This window comes from Topomyia yanbarensis, chromosome 3 (genome assembly GCF_030247195.1).
Source record: "Topomyia yanbarensis strain Yona2022 chromosome 3, ASM3024719v1, whole genome shotgun sequence".
Lineage (NCBI taxonomy): Eukaryota > Metazoa > Arthropoda > Insecta > Diptera > Culicidae > Topomyia > Topomyia yanbarensis.
Genome location: NC_080672.1, coordinates 290,328,856 through 290,355,210, shown reverse-complemented (window position 1 = coordinate 290,355,210; position 26,355 = coordinate 290,328,856). Strand labels below are relative to the sequence as shown.

The window sequence follows — 26,355 nt, the reverse complement described above, 5'->3', positions numbered from 1 at the left end:
GAAAGGGGGAGTCAATTTTTGCGTTACATAATTTATGAGTTACATTTTCCAGAACAGGTTTTTTTATGTTAATGCTTCTTAGAAACGAAGCAAGGATGCTGACGCCTATTGGCACATTCCGATCACTGTAAGCCAATTTATAATTATGAGATGAATAATGGCTTTCTTACCCCACAATACCGCCTTTGTGTTATTACTCGTTTTACAAAAAGATTTAGCCTATGGCTCTTAATATTGAAAAATATTTCATACCTTCCAGTCCCTTGCTAATTAAATGTCTTTACACCATAAAAAACGCTTTTAATCCACCTAACAGTGTGATGATACATTACTTATAACTCTCATCGCTTTCTTCGGGTATTAGATCGATTGAGAACATATAGAACTTGATGCTTCGCGATGTTTTTGATAACACATACTATATGGGATAGGGGCAGGACTTGGAGAATCGCTCAAATTAGCATAGGACAATATCAGTGCAAGAAATCTCAAAGGTTAAACCAATTTAATGGAAAAGCGAAAAAATGGCCCATAAAATAGAAATACAAACGAATTATTGCTAATGCTCCGTTAATAACATATATAAATTCTTCAATCAATGCATTGTGTAGGGAACACTGAATTTTCCTAAAGGGGTTATGTATGTTGTGCTGAGTCAAAAAATTCGAAAAAACAAACTTTCGAATGGATTTGAAGTTCATACTCAATAGCGTTGACCCATGGGGTTTTCGATTGATTGACACCGGTGTAGTGGAGTGCACTGAAACTGCACTGTTTTTGAACTTTCTAGCAGAAGTGCAGAAAACTGCGTATGTTCCATTGGCACTTCTGCTAGAAAGTGCAGAACCAGTGCAATCCACTACACCGGTGTCAATCAATCGAAAATCCCATCAAATTCCCAACGCGGCTGAGAACTAAGCACTAAAATTTCAGCTCTTGATATCTCGCTACCTCTGAAGTGCATGCGTGCATAGTTCAAACTTCGACATCGACTTTTTCTAAAAATGGCTTCCCCATAGTATCTTTAATCTGAATTATTATCCCTAATCCTAATGCCAAAGAACAAATAAAAAACTCTCCAAACCCGTTAGGGAAAATCATTATCATTACTGGAGTTTTCTTTTTCACTAAACTTTTCGATAACCTTCCGTCACTTCTATTAAAAAATTTCAAATACTTTATAATTTACATAATCTTATTAGGAACAATTGTTTAGGAAGCTTTTAATATTGTGTAGGAAAAGCTGAAAATTTATGAATTTTCTCTATCTGCAACATATAAACCCTTAAATATACCAATTAAGTTAGGATATCTTTTTAACATAAACTACCGCACGAATGGGAATAGGTTCGCCGAATTTTGGAGGAAGTCGATAAAATAACCCCTTGAAAATTACCTAAAAATTGATGTAGTTCGATGCAAATGAAAGAAAATATCCTCAGAAAATGTAATGTACCTATTACTGTGCGTAATACAGTAATGTTTCGATTATATCACTATGCGTTTATATCAAAACTCGTTTATATCACCCTCGATTATATCACGGTTTTGTCTCGATTATATTACGCTTTTTGAAAAAAACAGACAAGGCACAATACGTTTTGACGGATTTTTTTACAATTGATTCACTTATTTACATGTGGGTTTATATATGATAAGGTCGGTCAAAAAGTCAAACTTTTTTATTCTTTTATCTTAGGGACCATCCATAAATGACGTAGCATTGTATGGAGGAGGGCGAGTTTTGCATTTTGTGATAATGTGTGACGACAGGGGGGTAGGGGGTCATGTCATGCTACGTAGCTTTTTTAAAGGGGAATAGGGGTTGACCTGAAGTCACGACAAGCTTTGCCGTTTTATCTAACTAACATCGTTTTTTTATATTTTTTTAAAATGTCAAGCTACGTAATTACATGGGGGTATCTGAAATTTTTATAGAGATCTAAGTAGAAATAAAGTTATAGCGCTGTTCATCTTGTCCCTTTACGTGAACGGAGGGCGAGGCGCAAAACTTAAAACGTGAATGATCTCGAAATCATATTTTACCAAAAATATTGTTGCAATGTCTAGGAGTGCCGAAACATTTTTCGGCCGATTCCAATTTTAGTTTTAAATTCTTATTTGCCGTGTCCTTGAGGGCCCTCTGGTGTATTTGGTAAACAAATCGACTTCTTTTTTATTCGCTTAATTGTTAGTTATCCACAGGAAAATCTAACAAAATAATGAGAAAACCAAAATGCGCAAGATAAGGTAGGTATACCGAGATATGCATTTTCTCTTGAATTGATTACCTTCTCTTTTGAAAGGACAACATCAACAATTGGAGATGGCATTATTTCTATGGATGTTGAAACAACTGTTGAGAACTGAATCGGTGTCTTTTCGAATTAACTGATTTTAATAGTCATGATATTTGTCCAAAACCTTAACGTGCCAGATTCCTTCAAGTTTAGCTTTGGGTGTTTCAACAACTTTATGAAACGGTAAAGTGAAGCTGTGTGGGGAAAAAATTATTTGCTCATGCCACATCGTTTGACCCAATGCGTTGAACAAAGATGGCAGACGCTTCTCTAACCAATGGTTTCAAATGGGTAGTGTGATAATAAAAACATGGCAAAAATGGGCCCATTACCCTACTATGATTTATTCTTTTTGACTAACTTTAACTTTTTATAACTTTTTGTTTATAGAAATACGTGTAATAATGCATGAATGTAATTTTTTGTTTTGTTTTGAATATATCACGCTAAAATACAGACCGACCGTGATATAATCGAAACATTACAGTAAATACAGTAAAGACCCGTTTTGGTGCATTTTAGGCTGACAAAATGGGGACATTGACTAAATCGCGACATCCATAATAAGCTAAAGCTGTTAAAATATTCTTCCCTTCCCTTCATGTAAAATAACTTTTAGAAATATCTGCTATTTCGCCGAACAGAACGCAACCATGCTTAGCAAAACCACAACACGAGCGGTAGATTACCGCCTCATTTCTTTTTATTTCGCCACAAATATTTTAAACATTGTTCAGATACCTTTATTTCAACTGGAGAATCTATGTATGGTTAATTCACTGTAAAAGCACTCGTTAAATACTAGGAAAGGCCTAGTGTTATAAACCGTAATTCAGGAATACGATGGTTTCATTTTTCGCCATGTTTACTTTAGGTACATTACCACAATCGACAATCAGAACAATCTCTCTGCATCCAACACACAGGAAAGAATCAACAGTGCGGCCAAACTAAAACGTAGATTAGGAAATATATTGTAAGGTAATGCAATTATTTCAAATTATTTAAATGATTGCTGATTGCGGAGGTTTTATTTTCATCTGCATGTAAAATCGGCCTGCGACAATGCGGTGCAACTAGTGATTACTAGGCTTTGCATGGTTATTTTATACAAACGCCATTCTGCGAGCTCTTCTTACAGCTGATGAGGTTCTTTCAGCATCTGTTAGAAGAGCTTTCGTGATGTTTATATCTGTTTTTATCGGGGGAAAATAGTAGAATGATTAATTTTACAACACATGCGATGGCGCCCATAATTTGGCTACCTAGAAAGAAATTTTTCGGCGGAATGGATTATAAGATTACATATAGCAAATATTATGCGTATTTTTAATACCAATTTTTTAATGACATCACTGCACTGAGCCTGAAATTATTGTTCTCAGAAGTCTTGAATCATTTGGATAAAAGAGTTGGAATATTACACCGGATTAAATTCTCTCAAAATTCTTCCACTTATTTGTTTAACAGAATTTTGACAGAGAATCCTTCATTTATTATAAAACAAGCCCAAGAAAATGTTGGGATCGAGACGGTTTACCCAGAGAAACCTAAAAATTCCAATTCTACAAAAAATTAAATAACTTCCGCAATTTTCATCCGATTATTAGTTTAAATCGCTTATTTTCATTGGTTATTAGCAAGCTTTAATTTGCGATAAAAATATATATATTTTTAGATTTCTTTATCTTGCCCAAAAACTTGACCAATCGCACATTTTTCTTTAAAAAATGAGGAAAAATTAAGAAAAAGTTCAATAAACTCGTAAAGTCGTAGATAACGTCAGAACCAGTATTCGCACGGGAACAAAATATTGAAACGACTGAAAGTGCATTCCTTTAACTTTAACATAATAATATTTCATATCGATGCACTATAACTGAAGATATGTGGATTTCACTGAACGTACTTTTTTTTTTTTTTTATTTCAATTATAGAGGTTTTAACCTTAAGGTCATTCGCCTCTTCGGGTTAGAAAAATCTCTTAGGAAAAATTTCTAACCCTATGTGCGGGGTCAGGACTCGAACCCAGGTGCGCTGCGTACAAGGCAATCGATTTACCAATACACTACGCCCACTCCCAACGTACTTTTTATTTTAAAGGTTAAATTCATTTTTTACTCTAACTCGGAAAACTGCTCTACTGTAAATTTTTTTGGTTTCATTTTCGGATTCAGCATAAAATTTTACATCAGAAATGGTGTTCGAATGTTGAAGTTCAGTTTTAAATAGGTTCTGAAAAACCTATCTAAAATCATATTCAATGGGAGAATCGTGTTTTTGACTGCAAGTGGTATGAATTGTAGAGTCATGTTGAAGGATGTTGTTAGAAAAACTATTTTAGTGAAAGTTTGATGGATTCCATGAGAAACCGACCAACCGCCAAATATAACCATCGTTGATTCGAACGAAACTTTGCAGTTGTGTTCGGTTTATGAATCTCCATAATTTTCTCTGCCAATCGCAATATTTTATACAAGAGCAATTTTTCAAAAGGTCGTAGACGTTTCTACGTGCATTAATTTGTGTCATTTTTAACAAAAGCAAAAATTTATGTTAAAAATTTTAATTGTGTGAAACCCACTTTTTTTATATTTTGTCAATAAAAACCTAAAGAGAAAAGAAACATTTTGAATGTGAATGCATGATGGAGAACTTATCCGTAAAAAAGTTTTTTCAACAATAGCTTTATACGTGTTTTAAATGTCATACTGATTGGCATACAATACTGCAATTTTACTCCAAAGTATTATTCTAAGTGTCATTTCAAATCAAAATCCATTTAACAAAAATCTTCCAAAATGCGATAGTTTTCGAGATATTTGGAATTTTGCTTTAACAAAAACAATTAATTCGTGTAATTTATGCCCTTTTTAAAAGTTATTCGCATTACCCCATCATAAAATGTCAATAATCTAATTTTTATCATTTTAAAGACGTAAAAGAAACTTTTTTATGGAGGGGTTCTGCATAATCCAAATACATTGGTATTTGGATTATGGAGAGCCTTTCAATAGAAAAGTTTTTCTAACAACAACTTTTGACATATTTTTAGGTCGTCAAACGGTGGGATAACAAAATTCTCACAAGTTTCCTATCTCATGCCTCCACGCGAGTCTAAGTCTATTGATGACATTTGGTCCTTAAACGACTGGGTGCTATCAGCCTTCTGCCGATAGTAGCAGAATGAGAGCGTGCGAACAGATCTAGTCGAGAAAACATTGCCGTTAAAATGAATAGTTGATCGGAAAATAGCCCCAATAAGACTTTAATCTGACTAGTATCGATGATCACGGGACAATACGTATTGAAAATTCACCGCGTTTGTTTTTATAGACCTAATTTCAAGCTCCGTTAATGCTAACAAACCCACGCATCAGGTTAACAATCCTTTATATTTCCATTCAGTGTTCGTTATTATCGCTCGTATACTTGTATTCCACAAACAATCCTATATAATATTTGTTAGACGGGTGCGTTTCGGCTTCGCCTCATCAGAAACCGACACTAACTTTTAGTCGGAATAGATTAGCGCCGGATTGACGCAAATCCCTTAAAACCAAAACACAGTTTGTGTTTCAATCGAACGACTGATCAAACGTGATGTCCCGTCCGAGCAGAAGTTCTGTTTATGCCGATGAGACACAATGAAGCCGGAACTTGTCTTGGCTTAGCAGGCCTATGTGAAAGCACTATGCTATATTTCATCCTAAGGAGGAAAACAAATATAGCATAATCCTATATAGAAAATAATAAATACTTTCCTTGATTTATAACATCTCGCGCTATCATAACTCTTTGCCTATATATAGTGTTATCACTCGGTAGTTTTCAACCCAATAAATATATCGTAGAGAAGAAGTAGCGAATTCTGTCTAAATACTGTTGCAATTAATAGTGATCCGGCCCATGACGCAGATAAGATTAGCTTTTCCAGGCAATACTCCTGCGGTCGGACTTGTGTAGTTGAAATTGCTTTTGTTTAGGGAACATAGGATACTCTCGGTGGTCGGCTGCCCAGAGTTTAAAATGAACCAAAAACTAAACAAGATCTCATCTGTTTCGAGTGATCGTGTACTCGAAGATTAACTAAACAACTACCTAATAAAATATGCTTTACAGGTCGCATCGCTTGCTTGGAGCGAATCCTAGACCTTATACCCTACCAATATATAACTCGGCGAACGCTATGGAAGAATCGTCGTCCTTCCGTTAATTAGGTGGAGCATCAACACTTATCCACTACCTTATCCTTTATCCTTCCCCGTGAACGATGGAGATGGGGGCGGCCGTCAATGATGGGTATCATGTTGTTGAGGTTTTAATATGGGTCGGATTGGTATGAATTCCAACTTACCATTTCCTAAGCAACTCTTATTAGATAATCAGCAGTCAAACATGATGAAGTCGGCGTGCAATCCGCCAAAATCATCGTCACCACGCAACGCAACACAATGGATAAGATTACATATAAGTCGTTCGAATCAGATTTTTTTCGATGTTGAGAAATTTGGTACGCCAAGAAGGCGATAAATTGATTATTGCTGTGAGAATAGATGATGCACAGAATGGAACATTTATATTTATTTATGCTGAAAATTGAGACAATTTCGCTAAATAAGTATTATAAAGTACACTGATACTTTATTCTGAGGAAAGTCATAGATAATATGGCTTCTTATAAAAATTTCAAAAATATTGCGATCCTCTCCCTAACCGGATTAAAATAGGCGCATTACCCTACAACACTCTTGTGTGATACTTTCCATTCTAAGTATTTGAAAGATATTGTTATATTTGAAAGATATTGTTTGACAGATAATTGCTTTAACATGGTTATTGCATTACGCCTCGATAGTGGCGCATCGAGGAGACCGAGAGGGCTTATGGGTCTCTTTTATGTTTTGTGTTTTTGCATACTCTTCGGCTGCCTATACTAACGCTCAACCACAAGCCCTGTGCGCGGTGCCGTGGGCGGCTGGCTGGTCGACGTGGATTGACTTTTTCTGTGGGCCGTGTTTGATGACATTGTTACACAGTTTAATGGCAGTGTTAGTTAACGGGGATCACAGTGGGGGTCATTGTGTGTCCATTTATCGGTCGACTTCGTCGTCGTCGTTAATTAATTAAATTATCTTCTAGCTAATTAATTAAATTGATTTAATAAATCCATAGAAACCTATTAGTTGTCATTTGTATTGTAGTTTTTAGTGTACAATTGTTATGTGCTAGTCGTATGTTGGATCAGGGAATGTGTGTGATTCTGACGGGGACCACATCCGAGAACAGCTCCAGTAGGACAACTTTCGAAAAGAATATTACCAAATTGGCACTTTTATGTTCTAATTGAGAATTGCCTCTATTGTACCTTTTACAACATGGAACAATTGCGATTATAGACAGTCTATGTCTTATCCAAGTTACGTGAAATGTAGGAATATAACCACTTGTTTTGCACTTATCAGCGCACTTCTCCATTCGTGCTGCCACAGCAATATATCGAGCGCGATTTTCAATTTTATTTTCTTGCTTTAATTTCAGCCATATCAAAAGAAAAATTTCATCTAATCATGGAACAAATGGAAGTGGACGATGCGGTCGTTGATCTGAGTGTTGGATCAGGCAGAGATTTGCTCTCAATCACCCCAGCCACGGCTCGTGACTTGCGCGCATTAACACAAAACTCGGGCCTAACCATCACTCCGGCCCTACCGCCACAAGTATGCTCTCCTTCGGCGTCCGGCAATACATCACCAGTTCCCGGCAGACGCGTGCTGCGTCCTCGCACTGAGCCAAAATCTTACGCTGAAGTGCCGGATATAGTGCTTCTGCCGGCTAAAGTTAATGGTCGTTCTTACAACGGTGCTGCCGTGACTGGATTATCCGAATCTGAAGACGACGAAATGCCACCCGTGTTTCCAATTAAAGAACTCACGGCAGCGGAAATTTGGGAACGGGAACGAGGTCTTCGTAAACTACGAGAAGAATTGCGCAGCGAGGAGACCAAGCTAGTACTGTTGAAGAAATTGAAGCAATCTCAGCAAGTGATGATGAAAGAAAATCTGATTGTAACGTCGAGTAATTCAAACATCAATAACCCATTGGCTGCGATTCCAGCGGCACTGACCAAGGGATCACTCAGTGTTACGCCAACAAATGCTGTTCCACTGCCTGCTCACTCGAAATCTTCCAAAGTTGTTACGGCGACGCCCGTTAAGTACGGTTACGGTTTCGTTATGTTACTCTCTATTTATGACATTTACATCATTTCAGCCGCGGATCGCCAATCAACATTACACCTGTAACAAAACCTTTGCAGCGACAACCATCTCTTCCCGGAGGAGCCACACTTACGCCCAGTACTCCTGGACAGCGACATTCGATGGGGCTTCCAAGAACAGGTTCCAATCTTACTATAACACCGTCTGTCACGATCACTCCCACCAATGCTCCTTCCAGCAGTATCAAGCAGCGTAATGTGAGTCCTAGACTGTAAAGTTTCTCTCTGTAATTAGGAGCAAATGAATAGTATTACAAATCTCATTGTTTACAAACTTTACTAACATTTGTCTATTTCAATTTTGCATCTACATTATTTCCTAAAAACTATTTCGCCACGCGAATGCTTATAACTAACACCAAGCAGCCACAAAGCAATAGTTTAATTGGCGGCAGTAATCTAATGGATACTAATTTGAAGGTACAGTCGGGCCAAATCAGCAATTCGGTGTCTATCACACCAGCCCATCCCATCCCTGCACAAATCAGCTGCACAACGGTGGAAGCAGTTTCACTTAAAGTAAGGAGTACGGTAGCATGGACCTTAGTTGGAATTTTTATCTTGTCTCATTTTGCATTGCAGCGTGACCGTGAATCGGTCAGAGAAGACCCACAGACTCAAGCCCAACGCCAAGCAGCGGCGAAGCTAGCACTAAGAAAGCAGTTGGAGAAAACATTGCTGCAGGTAACGTGGATTTTTACTTCGCGTTATCAGTGTGTAATCACGGAGAATATCGTGTTTGCAACGATAGCGCATTTTTCATTCTACCTCTCTTCTTCTGTAGTCAATGTTAAAAATATTGCCGATCGATCTATCCACCTATTGAATGTATACTCCAAAGTCTAAACTCCAGTAGAGTTCTGCATATCTGAATTTATCCATGTACTATCATTTTAATTTGCAGATCCCACCACCTAAGCCCCCGCCACCAGAAATGCATTTCATTCCCAACCCGAGCAATACTGAATTTGTATATCTGCTTGGGCTCGAGTATGTAGTGGATTATCTGACCAAGGACAAAAAACTTTGCTTACCACAACAGCCGTACCGCTGCGCTCAGTGCAAGATCGATTTCACGCCAGTCTGGAAATGGGAGAAACAGGGTAAAAGAGGAAATCCCACTTTTCAGAACAGTCCAGGTTTTGTGTTGTTTCATTTTTCATTATTTTATAAATTTGTCCTCTTTTTGCACTTAATCTTTATACCTTTTCTTCCGTTGTACAAATTTTATAGCTGGCAAAGATGCAAAAGTTATCTGCGAGCAATGTGTTACTAGTAACGTCAAAAAAGCCCTCAAGGCAGAACACACTAATCGGCTTAAGACTGCCTTTGTTAAAGCACTTCAACAAGAGCAGGAAATCGAGGCGCGGTTAACGACCCAGAGCAGTCCCTCACCGATAGACATTCGCCCAACACCGTCCTCTACACCGAACCTACGAGAGCAGCGTGAGTTGCAATTAGAACAACAGCAACAACAGGAACGACAGCAGGCCCAAGAACGTCAGCAGCAACGAGAACGCGAACAGCAACAAGAGCGACAAGCGGCAGCACAGGTGACTGTTTTTCGCTTTTGACGTAGGACTTACGTCTTTCTTTACTATACTGGGTGTCATTTCAAAATTTTCAAAACGGATGCGTTACGTACACTTTGAACTCTAATAACTTTTCTCCTACTCAAGGAATTACTAATTTTGTTTCATAAATCGAAAGGAAAACGTTCAACGCTTGCTATTGATACCTTGTTTGCTATGTAAAACTTGTTTAAAAAGTTCAAAAACTACTTTTAATGCGAATCAACATTAATGCTAAAACCTATAAATATGGGTGTCACAGTTTTTCTTAAAGCGTGTAAGCCACAGAGCAGAACACACGTACGTGTGCTGCTCAACGAGAAGCTGCATTTTGACCACCAACCAAATCATAGCTACTGCCTTATCGCTGCCAACCAAGAACAGTCGTCGCCCTGCGTGAAATTCATTGCTCTCAGAAGTGGACAGAGTTACTAATTCGCAAGCTGCTCTTCCAGTGCCTGGTCCGTGAGATTGCACAGAATTTCAAAACCTACTCTTCCGGAGCTCAGCCGTAATGGCCCTTTAAGAAGCCAGCGAGGCCTGCCTGGTTAGTTTGTTGGAAAATACCAATCTGTGCGCTATCCATGCCAAGCGAATAATCATCATGCCGAGCGGGAAACGGCGAAATAATATTCACAACAAACGGTCCTTATTAGGACCACAAAATCGTTCTCAGAAGAATTACAATTGAAATTTCCATTTCGTGCTTTGGAAAATAACTTCCCTCTTATCGGGTTAGTTATTTTCTATAATAATATCCGAAAAATGTGCGATAAAACCAATAAACTGACCAATTGGACGGAAGCAATAAAATACCTACAACAATTTGAGTCAGAAAAGTGATATTAACGGAAAAATGCTTCGATCGTTTCTAAGTGTTTGGCAGCGGAAGTTGCCGATTTGTTTTCCAACGTCAATTATTTGCGCTGTGCTGTACGGAACAGATTTTTGCGCGATTTGTTGGGAAATAATTAAAACAATTGTGTAGTAGATTCCGTAGATTTTACCGTAAATTTTGATAGAAATGATTTTGTAAAAGCATTAATTAGCCGTGCTTTGAATGGTGGTTTTTGCAAATCTTTCTAGAACATTAGTGAATGTGGAATGATGAAAATATTTTCATTTGTCGCACAAAGGGATGGACTACCATCTGCACTAAGAAGTTTATAAAAGAGATCGCATTCCGATATACAATGCTCATTCGATGTGAGCTGCGAAAGGGGAATGTTCGTGTATGTACGCAGCAGATGCGAATTCGGGCAAGGTTCGAATCGTTAGCAAGGATTCTCGTCTGGTATCACCAAACATAGTTATCTACAAACCGTTCTTTTTAGGATGAAAACATAATGGAGAAAGAATTGAATTAGAAAGTTCCATTTAATAACTTGCATTGAGTGTGCGCCTGTCAAGTCTGCTGTACTTTAGCAGTGACACATAAACCAATGTTTATCGAATTAATCTACAAACCCGTAGGTTTTTGCAAATCTTTCTAGAACATTAGTGAATGTGGAAACCCTGCTACTAAGCGAATGCCACGCCAAAAAGAATGATGAAAATATTTTCATTTGTCGCACAAAGGGATGGACTACCATCTGCACTAAGAAGTTTATAAAAGAGATCGCATTACGATATACAATGCTCATTCGATGTGAGCTGCGAAAGGGGAATGTTCGTGTATGTACGCATCTGGTGTATGTAATCGTCTGGTATCACCAAAAATAGTTATCTGCAAACCGTTCTTATTAGGATGAAAATATAATGGAGAAAGAATTTATTTAGAAAGAATCTACAATGCAAATCTTTCTAGAACATTAGTGAATGTGGAAACCCTGCTACTAAGCGAATGCCACGCCAAAACGAATGATGAAAATATTTTCATTTGTCGCACAAAGGGATGGACTACCATCTGCACTAAGAAGTTTATAAAAGAGATCGCATTACGATATACAATGCTCATTCGATGTGAGCTGCGAAAGGGGAATGTTCGTGTATGTACGCATCTGGTGTATGTAATCGTCTGGTATCACCAAAAATAGTTATCTGCAAACCGTTCTTATTAGGATGAAAATATAATGGAGAAAGAATTTATTTAGAAAGAATCTACAATGCAAATCTTTCTAGAACATTAGTGAATGTGGAAACCCTGCTACTAAGCGAATGCTACGCCAAAACGAATGATGAAAATATTTTCATTTGTCGCACAAAGGGATGGACTACCATCTGCACTAAGAAGTTTATAAAAGAGATCGCATTACGATATACAATGCTCATTCGATGTGAGCTGCGTAAGGGGAATGTTCGTGTATGTACGCATCTGGTGTATGTAATCGTCTGGTATCACCAAAAATAGTTATCTGCAAACCGTTCTTATTAGGATGAAAATATAATGGAGAAAGAATTTATTTAGAAAGCTCCTTTTAATAACTTGGATTGAGTTTGCGCCTGTCAAGTCTGCTGTACTTTATCAATGACACATATAAACCAATGTTTATCGAATTAATCTACAATGTAAATCTTTCTAGAACATTAGTGAATGTGGCAACCCTGCTACTAAGCGAATGCCACGCCAAAACGAATGATGAAAATATTTTCATTTGTCGCACAAAGGGATGGACTACCATCTGCACTAAGAAGTTTATAAAAGAGATCGCATTCCGACATACAATGCTCATTCGATGTGAGCTGCGAAAGGGGAATGTTCGTGTATGTACGCATCTGGTGTATGTACTCGTCTGGTATCACCAAAAATAGTTATCTGCAAACCGTTCTTATTAGGATGAAAATATAATGGAGAAAGAATTTATTTAGAAAGCTCCTTTTAATAACTTGGATTGAGTTTGCGCCTGTCAAGTCTGCTGTACTTTATCAATGACACATATAAACCAATGTTTATCGAATTAATCTACAATGCAAATCTTTCTAGAACATTAGTGAATGTGGCAACCCTGCTACTAAGCGAATGCCACGCCAAAACGAATGATGAAAATATTTTCATTTGTCGCACAAAGGGATGGACTACCATCTGCACTAAGAAGTTTATAAAAGAGATCGCATTCCGACATACAATGCTCATTCGATGTGAGCTGCGAAAGGGGAATGTTCGTGTATGTACGCATCTGGTGTATGTACTCGTCTGGTATCACCAAAAATAGTTATCTGCAAACCGTTCTTATTAGGATGAAAATATAATGGAGAAAGAATTGAATTAGAAAGTTCCATTTAATAACTTGCATTGAGTGTGCGCCTGTCAAGTCTGCTGTACTTTAGCAGTGACACATAAACCAATGTTTATCGAATTAATCTACAAACCCGTAGGTTTTTGCAAATCTTTCTAGAACATTAGTGAATGTGGAAACCCTGCTACTAAGCGAATACCACGCCAAAAAGAATGATGAAAATATTTTCATTTGTCGCACAAAGGGATGGACTACCATCTGCACTAAGAAGTTTATAAAAGAGATCGCATTCCGATATACAATGCTCATTCGATGTGAGCTGCGAAAGGGGAATGTTCGTGTATGTACGCAGCAGAAGCGAATTCGGGCAAGGTTCGAATCGTTAGCAAGGATTCTCGTCTGGTATCACCAAACATAGTTATCTACAAACCGTTCTTTTTAGGATGAAAACTTAATGGAGAAAAAATTGAATTAGAAAGTTCCATTTAATAAGTTTGCGCCTGTCATTTCTGGTGTACATTTACCAGTGATTCATATAAGCAAATGTTTATCAAATTAATCTACAAACCCGAAGGTTTTTGCAAGTCCTAGAAAATCAGTGAATGTGGCAATCTCATTCGACATGAAATTTCCAGTAAACATTCATTCAAAAAGTGCATTGGCTCAAATTATCCATGAATGTCATATGATATGCCCAAGTTTAGTCCTACGTCAACACCGCGGTTACGTCCCGGACATTACCCACTCCTAGTTTTTTCTATTGTAGTTAACTTCAAATTCTAATACTTACAGCGCCAGAAAGAACAGCAAGAACAGCTCCGCCAGCAACAATTGCAGCAGCTACAACAACAGCAACTTCAACAGCAAATCCAACAACAGCAACTGCAACAATTACAACAACAGCAGCAACAACAACAAGAACAACAGCAACGTCATCATCAGCTTCATCAACAACATGCTCACATGCAACAGCAACCATCGAAATCAAAAACACCGACACCGGTACCGAGACCCACACCGACTCCACCAAGCCAACATACACCACCGCCAGCATCTTCTTCACGATCCAGTCGTCACAGTGCTACGGCGAACGCGGCAGCCGAAGCGGCAGCTGCTCAGCTGTCGGCTCTCGCCGGTCTTAGTGGTCTTGGTCAACTAGGTGCCCTGGGTAATCTGGGTAGTTTGGGCAATACATCGGCAGCCGCGGCTGCAATGCAGGCTTTTCAGCAACAATTATTCAGAGGTAAACTTTGTCAAACTCTTTTTAGCGTTGATTCATTAGAACAACTGTTTCATTCAGGAATTCAACAAGGCTTGTCGACTGGAAATCTCAATAATCTACAGCACATGATGCAGTTCTCGCCACTACTGTACTCGTATCAACTTGCGATGGCTCAAGCAGCAGGTGAGTTGTGATAAGTTGCTTTCTAGCAGGAGCTGGCTGGTTTGTCACCAAGAGGCTCTTTGGCCACAGTTATGGTTACTTTATAGACTATTTAATCCAGAAATTGATAAAAAAAAATGCTTTAAGCGTATTTCTCGTCAAGTAAAAGATAGTGAACATGACACTTTTCAAAATATGCCCGTCAACAGCGCTGATCATCAGAAGAGCGGACAACAAACTAAAATTCGGGTTTTACCGTAAACCGACATCCGCAGACCGATACATAACTTCTGACTTCAACCATTTTGCCGCTCAAACACAAGCAGCTTTCTATTCCGTCGTCTGTTCAATGTACCAACGGAAAATGAAGACTTAAAGGCCGAGTGGGGTAAAATATACAAAGCACCTGAACTGAACGGGTATGAAGAGGAATTTGTGAACAAAATCTTAAGAAAACAAGAAAGGAAAAAACAGATAGAGCGCAACAACGGTTGAGCCGGATAAAAAACAGGAACCAAGAATCTGCTTGCCGTTTTACCTCAAAATCACTCCGTTAAAACCACCCTAAAACACCATGATTACCAAATCACATACAAAAGTAGTAATACGCTGAAAGACCTCTTTTGTAAACCTCAAAGACAAGGTTCCAACTGATTGAAAATCGGGGTTCTACCAAATCCCCTGCAAAGATTGCTCCGCAGTATACATAGGTCAAACCTTCTGAAAGTTCAAAGCAACCGAGAACACAAACATGCTGTTGACCACGGTCGTCCAAAAGGGTATTTTTAATCCTTCTTAGTGACTATCCATAAATGACGCAGCATTTTTTGAGTTTTTTAACACCTCCCTCCCCCATCGTAGCTTTTCGTCACCAACTTCTACATACCTTCGCTGGTAATTACGTAGCTTGACGGTAAACCTCCCCCCCCCTTGTCCCCGCAAAAAAATAAAAAAAAATAAAGAACGATGTTAGATGAAACGGGTAAGATTGTCGTGACATTAGGTCAACCCCCATTCCCCTTTAAAAAAAACTACGTAGCAGGACATGACCCCCTACCACCCTACCGTCACACATCATCACAAAATACAAAACTCCCCCATATAATGCTACATCATTTACGGATGGTCCCTTATAGTTAGTAAGGAAAATAAGGGCTGTGTCCTGTCTCGCGTCGCTTTTTTGTCAGTGTGAATCGAGTCCTTACATTGGCACAGCCCCGAAAAACAAGCGTCATTGAATATAATGATGTTTTGTACAGCATGTCAGCATAGATAGACGATGGCACTATTGGAGAAAAGTTACATAGCCTGGTACCGTGTTAAGGAGAGCGTCTGGTGTAAAATGCTCAAAACGAAAGTTATTTAGTTTTACGATTTTGAAGGCAAGGCAACAATAGATCTGTTGTGTAATGTTAGGATTTCTTTATACATTCATTGTGCACCAAAATATATTTTCGGTCACACAGAGCCATACATACGAGCGTTCTAAAAGTAGACGCCCAACCATTTCCACGTCGAGGAGCGCCGCGGCGAACACGATAACTTTTGATAAAATTGTCTAATATGAGAAATTCAATAAGTTTTGTGAAGCTTAGACTTGTAGTTAGTCAGTCAATGAACCACAAAAAATATAAAGAAGTTTTTATTGAAAATAATTGGGAGAAAAAATGTTTTATTCAGTTTTCTGTGGTTCATCGACAGGCTACACATATTGGGCATCTTCATTAAAAAACCAAGTCAATTCGTTGATTAGTTTTTGAGTTATTGTGTTCGCCAATTTGAAAAAGCTGTTTCGAGAAAAACGCTATTAAAGGGCGTCCCACATCAACTTACATCACGGAAAAAACGATGTAGAAAATGGCCCATTGGGTATTTTCTCTTGAAAATTTGGGTAGAAGTAGTTTAGAGTGTACCGTTTACACTGTACTTTTATCGCTGTCAGTTTTTCGAAAATTGTTGCCGAGATTGAAATCTGCGTGTGTTATGGCAAACACGCGCGTGGAATGCACGGCTGTTTAAAACAAAGGAATTTCAGCGTGGCCACCGAGATTTCGGAAGACCTTTCTAGAGGTCTAATACTAACAATTAAACAGATAAAAAGACGATTATTTTTGCCCTCTACCCCAGACGCCCCCTTAATGTTAGAGCTTTTTTGCAGCGGTGTTCGTGAGGTGAGAATGTCAAGAGTCACTCCAAGTGCCTCCAAACCAACCACCAGCATAACCAATGAACAAGCAAATGGCGATTTACAACAGCGACCCGTACACTCAAAAAAAGTAAACGTTATGCCTATTGATTTTACACATAGATTTTTGCAATTAACGGAGGCATATAAACACTATTTGCTGGAACATAAACCTAATGTGTGTATTTACAAGAAATATTAATCTTACATTCACATTTCATAACTATTAGCGCAAAAAACCCCATTCTATAACAATATTTTTTTTTAACGGGCTGATAGGGCTGCAGCTTATAGCTTGAGGGATCTCGGTCCGTCTCGCGAGACAAAATTTGCAAAATCGGAAGGATTAGCGACTGTCCGCCAATTAAACACCGGTCCTCGGGAGGAGGACTAAATTTTGCGCCTGTTTGTCTCGAAGTGTGTAACGTCAAGTTCTCTATTTTGTCTGGTCCAATGTATCCTGCTCCTAACAGCGCGTGCTAAGTCGTCAGTGATGCAACTAAAACTTCGCATTGATTCCGCTTCTATTTTCTTCTTGATCTCATGGTTTCCCTAGGTCAGAAGCGGATCAATCGACTGTTAAGTAAATTAGAGATCGCAGTCAGCCGTGATGTCCACGAATTTCATACATATATACAAACTATTTGGCGTAAGTTCAGAGCGTGTAACGTCGTGTCATTAGTCTGTCATCCTATGGAAAATCATCCTACCATCGCCTTGGGGTCAACGTCATATTGGCAAATTTTGCATTGAATCCGCTTCTGTCTCTTCCTAATCTCCTTTTTGTCTCCTAGGTCCGAAGCAGATCAATCGACTATTAATTGAAACGGTAAACATACTAGCAGTATTAGTCCTTACTCGCGAATACTTTTCCTTCAACTGTGATGTTTCTTCTCTATCTTATAACATAACTCGATTATCCCTGTTCTAGTCAATATACATATTCATTACATTATGGACCAGGCAAACCCTTAATTTTTCTATTTTTATTATCCTGAGGAGCTATACCAGTGAAGGTATTTTAGGATTTCGCAAAAAGAATCTCTGCCAATAAAGGCGTAAGAAATATTTATCCACTATTAACCATAAAGTTTGCTCGAACCGAATGTTCGCCTGGTTCGACTCGAATAGACCACACCGACCCGAAAAGGTTGCTTATCATTTCTGAGAGCCGGTGTGCTTGGTCGAGTTTAGTAATCATAAGAACAAGTCCTGAATAATTAACTATCTCTTAGGTGCCAGTCCTGCACTCCTTTCCTGAACTAGCCTCATACTCACGATCAAAAGAGTCGTCAACTAGTAGGATCCACATGTCCCCCACCCAAGCGAATTGATCAACTTGCAAGTAGGAGTACATATCTACCAACCAGCCTAGAAGACTTCCGAATCAATGAGAATGGACCATGCCAGTCGAAGGCCACAGGCCCAGCGCCATCTCGTACAGTGTCATTGTCATTTCTCAAGATGAGAACCTACAAAGCCTAACTGTTCGTATGTGCTAGTCCGTATAGATTTTGGTTTGCTGAAACGAAACAAGAAAAGCAAAACAATTGTGATTAGTGTCGTAGCTATAATAAATAAATAAACGATTTCTCCTCTGTTGTCGGTTTCCCTGTTCGCAGTCCTCCATCCTGTTCCTGATCTGTTTGGGCCACTGGCTTTCCGTTTCCTTGGCCGTCCCGCTCTCCCGCACCGATCCGCACACATCGTAGCAGGAGAAACAAATGAAAAGACAAAACAAAACAAAATGAAAATAAATGGACGTCTGCTATCTGTGCCTAAATTGATGTTGCTTCTCAGTTTTGCACGACCCAGGGGGGACTTGGCCTTGATCCCAATGCTCTGTCACCGATGTTACGTGATATTCGTTGTGGAATATTCTTTGTTTGGGGGCCATTCATAAACAATGTTGTACGTTTTTTTATCCCTGATCCGCTGATACGTCTAAAATTCATTTGTAGTTTTTATCTTGTTACGTGACGCTCTTCCCCTATTGTCAATATCCAACATCATTTATGAATGGTCGCCTGGTGATATATTTAGAGCAGACAATCCAATGAAAAATAGGATTGACAGGATTTTAGCGCGCTCTTGGCGCCTTGTGTCACATCTTCATGTTTGTTATACATACTAACAATACCAAAGCATGCGATGTGATGACCGGAAGATTAGAGAAGCAACTCCTCCCCTTCCCCCCAAAACCCCATTCTATAACAATATGCACATATAACTTATGTGTGTGCACTGTGCATACATAGTTTATACAGTTGACACATAGAAGGTATGTGTGCGCGAGATAACAATAGCATTTCTTCTTCATATGAATTTTAAGCAGTTTGAAGCAAATAGAATTAACGTTTGGATTTTTTTCAGTGTAAGAAACAAATATGAAAATTTAACCAAATACAAATATGTATTTGATTTAACCATGAAAAGCAACAAAACAATACCGATGACATAAACGTGAATGATAACGCGAAAGACGGCAAACCGAGTGCCCCTCAAGTTGCGGTGAACAACGCAACTAATATTGCGTCGTCAAGGAAGCGGATTTCAACACGCAGCATGGGAGATATCGAAAAACAAAGCGTATGAATCAGCGTTGAATAGGCTCGATTCGGTCGACCCTGTTCTGAATGTACGGATTCCAGACTGCAGAACGGAGTAATGCGCAGTAGTGATTTGAAACAGTACACATAATGACTCAGTCTAAAGCCGTGATGTCTTTTGCTGTATTAAAAAGGCGTATCTAGTTAACTCGGTCAATGGATGTTTGTCACCAGCCTCGCAAGCGCAAAACATCAATCCCTACTTTAGTTCTCTAAGTTACAAATTCACCAAAAATGCTTTCTCAGGATACGCTATTTTGATAAATGATGTACAATCGCAAAGCATAACCCTTATGACAGATTTCTTCACTAACTTTTAAACCTGGTTTAAATGGTAACTGTGGGTGGATAAATGGGCGCTTAAAATGATAAATTGCCTATAAACATGTTTAAATTTTATTACAGCACTATCAGCGGCTGGAAAAAGCGGTAATACTGGCGGCGGCGGAGGCGGCAGTAGCAATTCAAATGCGGCAGCAGCTGCCGCCTCATTGGCTGATATGCAACGTGCGATGGAACTCCAGCGTCAGCATATGGAAATGTTGCCTCAGAGCGGACCAGGATCAAGCAACAATCGGCAATCCAACTGGAAATCTTAAGCAACGTGATATTTAGTAAGTTTAGGAACTATGCTGTCGAACCGGCAGGAGCACTGATTGAAGTGTAACAATGTTTCACTTTATTCGAATTGTGGTGCACACCGTTTATTATTACCATTTAATTCTTTTTTTGTTTTGTTTTGACATCAACAGTAATAGTGGTAATAGTGAAAAACTGTAACGTAAATGAGGTGATCAAACGATTGTGAAAATAACACTAACGAAGCATCAGATATTATAAATTTAGTTTAGATTCTTAGAGGGAGCTACATATTTAGCACTGGCGTGCTAATCGTTGTCGTTTGACATATATTTTGTAATTTCAAATCAATAGTGGTCATGACATATTTTTGGCGTTTTCAAATATTTAGTGTTCATGAAAGATGTCTTAGGCCACATTGGTCTGCCTTGCTGGTTCAAAAACTCTGGTGGGTGGCAGCGTTTTTTCAAAGTAGTTTTCAGTCAGGTCGATATGTTTAGTAAGTTTTGGGTACGATTATGAAACGAATTAAATGATTGTTTCATTTGCAGTTATTTATCAAACTGTTTTAAATAATTTCTAGTGAGACGAGGCTCTGCACTTTTTTTTTCTTAGCACTTTCTAAAAAACTTTCAATTCTTACGTCTTGAGATACTTTATTTCTGAGATTGGGTAGCATATGCTCGACAAGCTTGAACTATAATTGATAGCCTTGTTCTGCATTATCAAGGATTCTTTTTTTGGAACAAATATGATTTGCTTTCCAAAAGAATCTATAACATAAGGTTGAATGTAACTAAAAGTCGTATGATCAAATAGTTCAATTTCACCAAAGGTGGAATGCAATAGTGGTCTTATGTGACGAAAGGTGCAACAAATAATGTCTAGAAAGACTATCTTGGGAAATATGCCAAAGGATGGTACTAGGTGGTTTGAAAATTTCCGGATCTGACGAATATATATGGGATACAAAAACCAACAGCATATTTTTTGACATTTTCTATCCTTAAAAATCCACATGTGCAGTTTCATAAATATTCGTCAATTATTTTTTATCATGAGTGTTTCTTAAAAGCACGGACGCTAACACCCTAATGAATTTCATCATCATTATTTAACTAGAAAATCTTAAAAATGAAGGAGAAGCTTATTACAGTCTAAGACTTACAGTAGCAAATCCTCGCTTTTGTGCTATCTTATGACATTTTGGGGTAAACTGAGTTAGATATGCCATGTTACTGAATTTTAAAATCTGTACAAAGTGGAGTTTTCAGAATGTTTAAATTCTGCTAGGTTACTGAGATATAGCGGAACACGATTATGGTAAGCGCCAAATTTCTCGATTGATCGAAGTGTGCTATCTTGTTACAACAAAAAGCCAGACAGCAATCCTATCATCAAGTACATATTGAAGCCAAAAACCCAACAGATGTCCTTGATAACATGCATAATTCCTATGCGCATGTACTATAATCATTAGTTAGGTTCTTGTCTTGGGAGCAAAACTTTTCCACCCATGGTTTTCTCTGCGCTTGGTTGGCTTTAGTTTTCATGATTATTGAATAAATTTCCTTTCGAGATTATTTTGGAAAGTGTGCCGAAATGTAAGATTTTTTTAGCCTGTCAACAATAACATTGATATAGGAGAGATCGGGGCTAGTTGGCAGTGTTTTCATTTTTTACCGCATTGATTTGGGGAGATCTTGTAAAAAAGAACATGTTGCATAAAAGGGTAGACTTTTGGCAACATCCCGACCCCGGGGTAAGTTTGGTGGACAATAAGCAATCAAATGGATATTCAATAACTTCTGGGGTTCTTAATGTTTTTTTCAATAAAACATTTCAGTATCAATACCCCGGCATTTTCACTTCAACGCGTACTCCATGTTCAAAAGCAAATTTTTGAAATTCTCTGCCCGATTGGCCAAAGTAAATGTGCTATGCATTGACGAGATACACAAGAAAAAAATTTCTTTGAAAAGAATTCCAGAAATAAAAATATTTGATGACTATTTTTGCACTGTAAATAGTACCGCCAACTTGCCCAGCGTGCGTCACCGCCAACTTACCCGACCGCATATTTCATAAAAAACTATCTAAAAAAAACTTTTGTTTGTGGATAGGTGTAATATCTATACGGATACTGAAAACTCGTTTCACACACTATCGAAAAATATAATCATACGTGGAATAAATTAAAAATCACCTAAAATAACAAAAAATGTTCAAAATTAAGAAAATTTAGTATGGTCGAAAACACATTATCTCCCACAACTTCTACAAAACAAAATGTTTTGCAACAAAAACACATTGGATAATGAGTTTCACATTGCTTGAGGTACACAACGAGAAGCAGAGCTATATGTCCAATAAGAACAAAGGAAAAGGGATTCTGCCAACTTACCCCAACGCCAACTAGCTCCGGGCTCCCCTATATTGTCTCTAAATTGTTAATGACACCAAGTTTTATTTTTTGTTTTTCCCGAATAAAGGAGGAAAATTGTGAAAGCTTTGTGCCATCATTTGGTAATCTGGTATTGGTACTACCGCATGGAAAAGTATAATATTGGGCATAGTGATCTATTACGCTTATGCGTAATATACAAATCACTTAAGGTCCTTTTTATAGGAAATCTTCTGTGCACATTTGTGACACGTCATACATATTTTATCATCAATACACACTTATGACACGTATTCGACCGACTTTGGCAAAAACTGTCAATATAGTGAACCGATTTTCCCATAAATCGAGTGATTACTACTGAAAACATAGAAGCATCAATTGCCTTCTCCGAAAAGTTTCGAACATTTTTTATAAATATTTCTTGAAAGGTGCTAAATGTCATTTGTCATAAGTAAGATAGCACAACAGCGACGAGTTGTCTTACACAAACGAATCCGCTTTCGGATGTTATGACGGTGTCGTAATGTCTCGGACGCATCTCCTTCGGACGTTTGTAGTATAGACACTCATAGTAATAGACCAGCGAAGGTACTTTTATCGAACCAAACAAACTGGCAAAAGCATGACGTCATACAATGCAAACAAGCAGAACAAGTATTGCGATTTTATTTAAAAAAATTATTTTGTTATTCACAGTAAGCTTCACTTTTCATGTCCGTATTAGTATTTTACAACGTTATTTAGAAAGATATTTATTGTGTTCTAAAGAATCTTACTTATGCTCTTTTTCATCAACTTTGTGTTTTTGAAGAAATTGGATATATTTTTTGCTTTTTTTATTTCTTGTTGCTCAATATCAAACGTATAACTTCTCTTTTGATTCATAATATTTTGTCATATTCGAGCACATTCGAGCTTTTTTGGGTGATGCCAGTTTAACATGCTTGTTTTTCTAGTTGCCAGTTTTGCGGTTTTTACGTCCGCGAGGCTATTACTATGAGAGTTTATAGTTTGTAGCTCCATTAAGAGTAGGTGGCATCAACTTCAGTCTCCTATTCAAATTGTTTAAATTCTGTCATATGTGAACAAGTATTTGGACAAACATAGCCTTTAATTAAATCTGTGAATGTGGTAAGTCTGCCAACAATGCAGAAGCCGCTGAAAAAATATGCAAAGCTCTGAAACCACAAACTGCTGAAACACTTCTGTTTTCCTGACAGCACCTCTAGTCAAATTTTCTAGATAAAAATTGGAATTGCAATTATATAATAACATCTCACCCAGTATTTGTAACAAAGAAGTTACCAAATAACTGGAACTAAGGTTCGAATTCGATCAAACCTCATTTGTTAAAAAAAACAATCCATCGTAATGCAAAGCGAGCATGTGTATTTTAGGTATTCATCTTTATGATTTTCTTCCTTCCCAGTCACTGTCGCTAATGCAAATACTACCGATATAATTAAATGCTCAAACCTTAAAGTTATAAATTAATGGAAAAATAATCATTGCGCAATGATACAGAACGAGCAAGAAATACAACCTGCAGTTTTTTAACGATATCTACTTCAAGATAGATGTATTTAATCACTCGTTACTTGTCTGGACAGCTGAAGGCGATTTGAAACTGACATAAGCAAGGGACAGTAAAATTAATAATATACTAATCCAAGGAATCAGTCAAAACTTTACTGTTAATCGTACTCGATAAAGAAGCACGTAAATCTTTGCAAATTGTTTGCGATCTAATAAAAACTTTCGTATGTCAACTCAAAGGTCCAGAGACCTAGCGTTTTTAAAACAGTAAATCTGATCTGATATCTGATGTTTTTGTTTCAAAATTCTAGTTCTAGGTATCCAATAAATTTAGGCGAAGAAAATTTTCGGAAAGATAGAATAGTAACACATTTTTTGGATAGGTTAAAAAAACAGCTGCAAATTTCAGGGAAAACTACAAAATTCTAAATATAAGAGAGAAAAGCGTACAATTAAGACGAGCGGCAAAGAAATTATATAAACATTTAAAAGAAACAAAAGTTGTGAACCATTTTGTCTGACAAGTGATAATCTCATTTTTTCCAACGGTTAAAGTAAACTACAATAATCTTACTAGTACAGGAATGTCGAAAAAATATCTAAACTACACTGATCTGCTTTGTAACCATAACAACACGTTTTAGTCACGTCAGCACATCATTCATATTTTGTATGAAAACTATTTCTATTATTTGTCAAACTCACTATCCGTATGTAATAAACAATAAAATGCATGTGAACATACATTGTTTCTCATTTTGACTACATCTGTTGTTCCGTGCAATACGCAATCTTATGCCATTATCATGAAAACAGTCTTTTTAATTACTCCTAAAGATGACTTTTTCCTAGGATCCGATGGTAGGTACACATTTTGGGGGGGGGGGGGGGGAGACAATAACTTGGGCACATTAAATAATGTCAGATTCAAAGATACCAGATTTACAGGTTCTAGGTTAATTAACCGAAAGCCACAACTCACAGCAAAAGCAAGTGATCACATGTCGAGCTCAAATCGATGAGCTCAATATTGTCAATACTATTCAACCTCATGGGCATACCCGAACATTCTTGTGTTACTGGTAGAGGAATTGGACAGAGAAGTCGCAGAGGTTGACTTCATTGATTCTGCTTTACCAATTTCGATTGAGCTTGTGCGACCACCCCTGGCTGCTATTCCGTTCTCGATCTGGAATAACTGAAGCTGCACAGGGAATCAGTAGATAATTATACTTGTGAGTAGCGAAACATCTTTCGATGTGGAACTCCTGCTAATCTCAAAGTTTTTATTGTCGAATACCGGCGCCGGCCAGGCCCGAACTAGGTCGCGGATGAAAAGGGTAGGAATGTTAGTCCGATACTTGCTTTTGCTAAAGGCCGTTGATACTACTGCGCACTCCACAAGTATCACGGGAGGAGGATATCAGTTAGTAAGTATAGGGGTTCGATAAAAGATATTCTGACAAGCGCGCGCGATTTAAGATATTCGAAGACTCTGGGCACCAGAAGACTTAGTGACTAGCATAGCATAGCAAATACGACCGCACTCATCATGGGTGGCTGATATAGAGAAATCTTTTTATACAATAGTATAATTCACTGCACACTTGGCCATGTCCTTACGATCGCCAAAGGGAAGGAAATGTTAGTTGAATACCTATTTAAGAAGATATGGGGAATGTTAGATTTTGTTAGTAGGGAAGGAAAATGGGTTGAGGATTTGGAAAATATGTAAGTAATAAAAAATAGGTATAAATTGGATTTATCTCATCATATTTGCTTATTTCAAGCAGTTCCGTTCCGCCCTGCTTCTAGCATCATGTGCCAAAAACACCGTGAATTTTCTCATTTTCATTTTTCCTCATTTTCATTCTTGCCAGTGATATAACCTTCGTTATCACGCTTCAATCCGTACAGAATTTGTCGTTCGAAGGAACTATTATCCCGAAAATAATCAAGATCCCGGCCACCAGAAGACTTAATGACTGTCCGAAATCACCATAGATAAACATACTAGTTTCGAGACCATAGAGCATATTAGTTTCAACCATAGAGCATATTATTTTCGAGGGAATAAGATGAAGCATACGACTCGCCCCTTATTTTCGTTACTCTTATCAAATACAAATTTGTATTTGCTCTTATGCTGTTTTCGGTTTTAGAATCGAGTCGCTCTAATGTTTACAATATCCATGCAAAAGTGAGTTATTTAAAGAAAAATGAAAGTACTATTATCAGTTTAAAATAGTCTTCAAACAAATTACTTGAAACGACAATATTCACAATACGACATACGCTTTCGCGTCGTTAACATGATTGTAAGAAACG

General features: G+C 37.9%; 1 protein-coding gene across 5 annotated transcripts in view; it reads left to right on the top strand.

The window, feature by feature from the left end:
* The window catches only part of LOC131692505 (transcriptional repressor p66-beta), a 29,908-nt gene extending 5,068 nt beyond the window's left edge, over nt 1-24,840 (top strand). Inside the window, exons 2-10 of one of the 5 annotated variants that reach the window (XM_058979595.1) lie at nt 7,842-8,517; nt 8,574-8,778; nt 9,007-9,099; nt 9,163-9,264; nt 9,485-9,719; nt 9,814-10,133; nt 14,120-14,570; nt 14,628-14,732; nt 19,911-24,840. In XM_058979595.1, coding sequence (XP_058835578.1) covers nt 7,871-8,517; nt 8,574-8,778; nt 9,007-9,099; nt 9,163-9,264; nt 9,485-9,719; nt 9,814-10,133; nt 14,120-14,570; nt 14,628-14,732; nt 19,911-20,104 — 2,352 coding nt within the window. In that variant the 5' untranslated portion in view covers nt 7,842-7,870 and the 3' untranslated portion in view covers nt 20,105-24,840. Of the gene's footprint in view, nt 1-7,841; nt 8,518-8,573; nt 8,779-8,943; nt 9,100-9,162; nt 9,265-9,484; nt 9,720-9,813; nt 10,134-14,119; nt 14,571-14,627; nt 14,733-19,910 lie in introns of all 5 variants that reach the window. The other 4 variants (XM_058979594.1, XM_058979592.1, XM_058979593.1 and 1 more) reach the window with 4 other exon arrangements.
* Nucleotides 24,841-26,355: the final 1,515 nt, after the last annotated feature.